General features: G+C 40.4%; 1 protein-coding gene across 1 annotated transcript in view; it reads left to right on the top strand.

Annotated features, from left to right (window-relative positions):
- The first annotated feature begins 145 nt into the window (after positions 1 to 145).
- Positions 146 to 970, top strand: part of ccsapa (centriole, cilia and spindle-associated protein a) — a 5,094-nt gene continuing 4,269 nt past the window's right edge. The window contains exon 1 of the mRNA XM_014031727.1: positions 146 to 710. Within this exon, the coding sequence (XP_013887181.1) occupies positions 347 to 710 (364 nt within the window). The 5' untranslated portion in view covers positions 146 to 346. The remainder of the gene's footprint in view (positions 711 to 970) is intronic.

A 970-nucleotide genomic window follows, 5' to 3' on the forward strand; every position in this document is an offset into this window, starting at 1 on the left:
CACCGCAGTTTGTCCTTCATGAGCCTTCGTAGGCAAGATGGCGGCTGCCTGTACTGGTGACTCGTGACCATGGAGATATAAACAGCTTTTTATAAGGTAAAAATAATAAACCAAGGTCTTTGTCTGCAATGATTAGACATGATTTTTATTATTGTCCTTAGTGATTATCTCAATTTCGGCTAAAAGATTTGACAAAATCCTACACACTGTGCCTTTAAAAGTCAGAGTGCAATACACATATATTTCTCAACCTTTAGTTTTTTTAAATGTAGATATTTTCTGTTTCTTTCCTTTTTTAGGGTGAATTGGACACAAAAACACACACAAAAAATACAAACACAGAACCATGGTGACCAAAAAAGTCAGGACAGAGTATATGAAGAAGTTCAGAGATCCCAAATGGGAGACATTTTCTAAATGCTATGAGGACTCTCTGAAGTACCGTTTGACCCGCCGCTTGATGGAGCATTCCCACAGGCCCTGGCTTTGGGATGGCTGGGACAGTGGTTCTGACTCCAGCGGCTGGTCCACACCCAGACTGACCAGGAACAAGGTTGCCCCTCTGTCTCTGCCACCGCCTACATGCTCAGAGGTCCAGCAGAGGCTGTCGGAGGTAAAGACTAGTCCTGGATCAGAGCTGTGTTCTGAGGTCAGAGAGACCCATCTGGGAACAGGAGAGGCTCCGGTTGAAAACGCTGCATCAACCACAGGTATAAAGTTGTTTTCCTGTTCACTTGATTTTTACAACCAAACTACTTCTGCATTAAGGATGGGTACCTTTGACATTTGAATCGATTCATTACCAATATCTAGTACCTGGGAATCGTTACCGGTACTTAACGGTACCAATTTTCAGTACTTTGTGTGTTTTTTTTAATAATAAACTTTTTTTTATTTAACAAATTTCTCAATATACAGTATAAAATTTAACAAATATCAAGACAACATCCAACTCTTTGTATTGTAACAT

This window comes from Austrofundulus limnaeus, unplaced genomic scaffold, assembly GCF_001266775.1.
Source record: "Austrofundulus limnaeus strain Quisiro unplaced genomic scaffold, Austrofundulus_limnaeus-1.0 Scaffold1307, whole genome shotgun sequence".
NCBI lineage: Eukaryota > Metazoa > Chordata > Actinopteri > Cyprinodontiformes > Rivulidae > Austrofundulus > Austrofundulus limnaeus.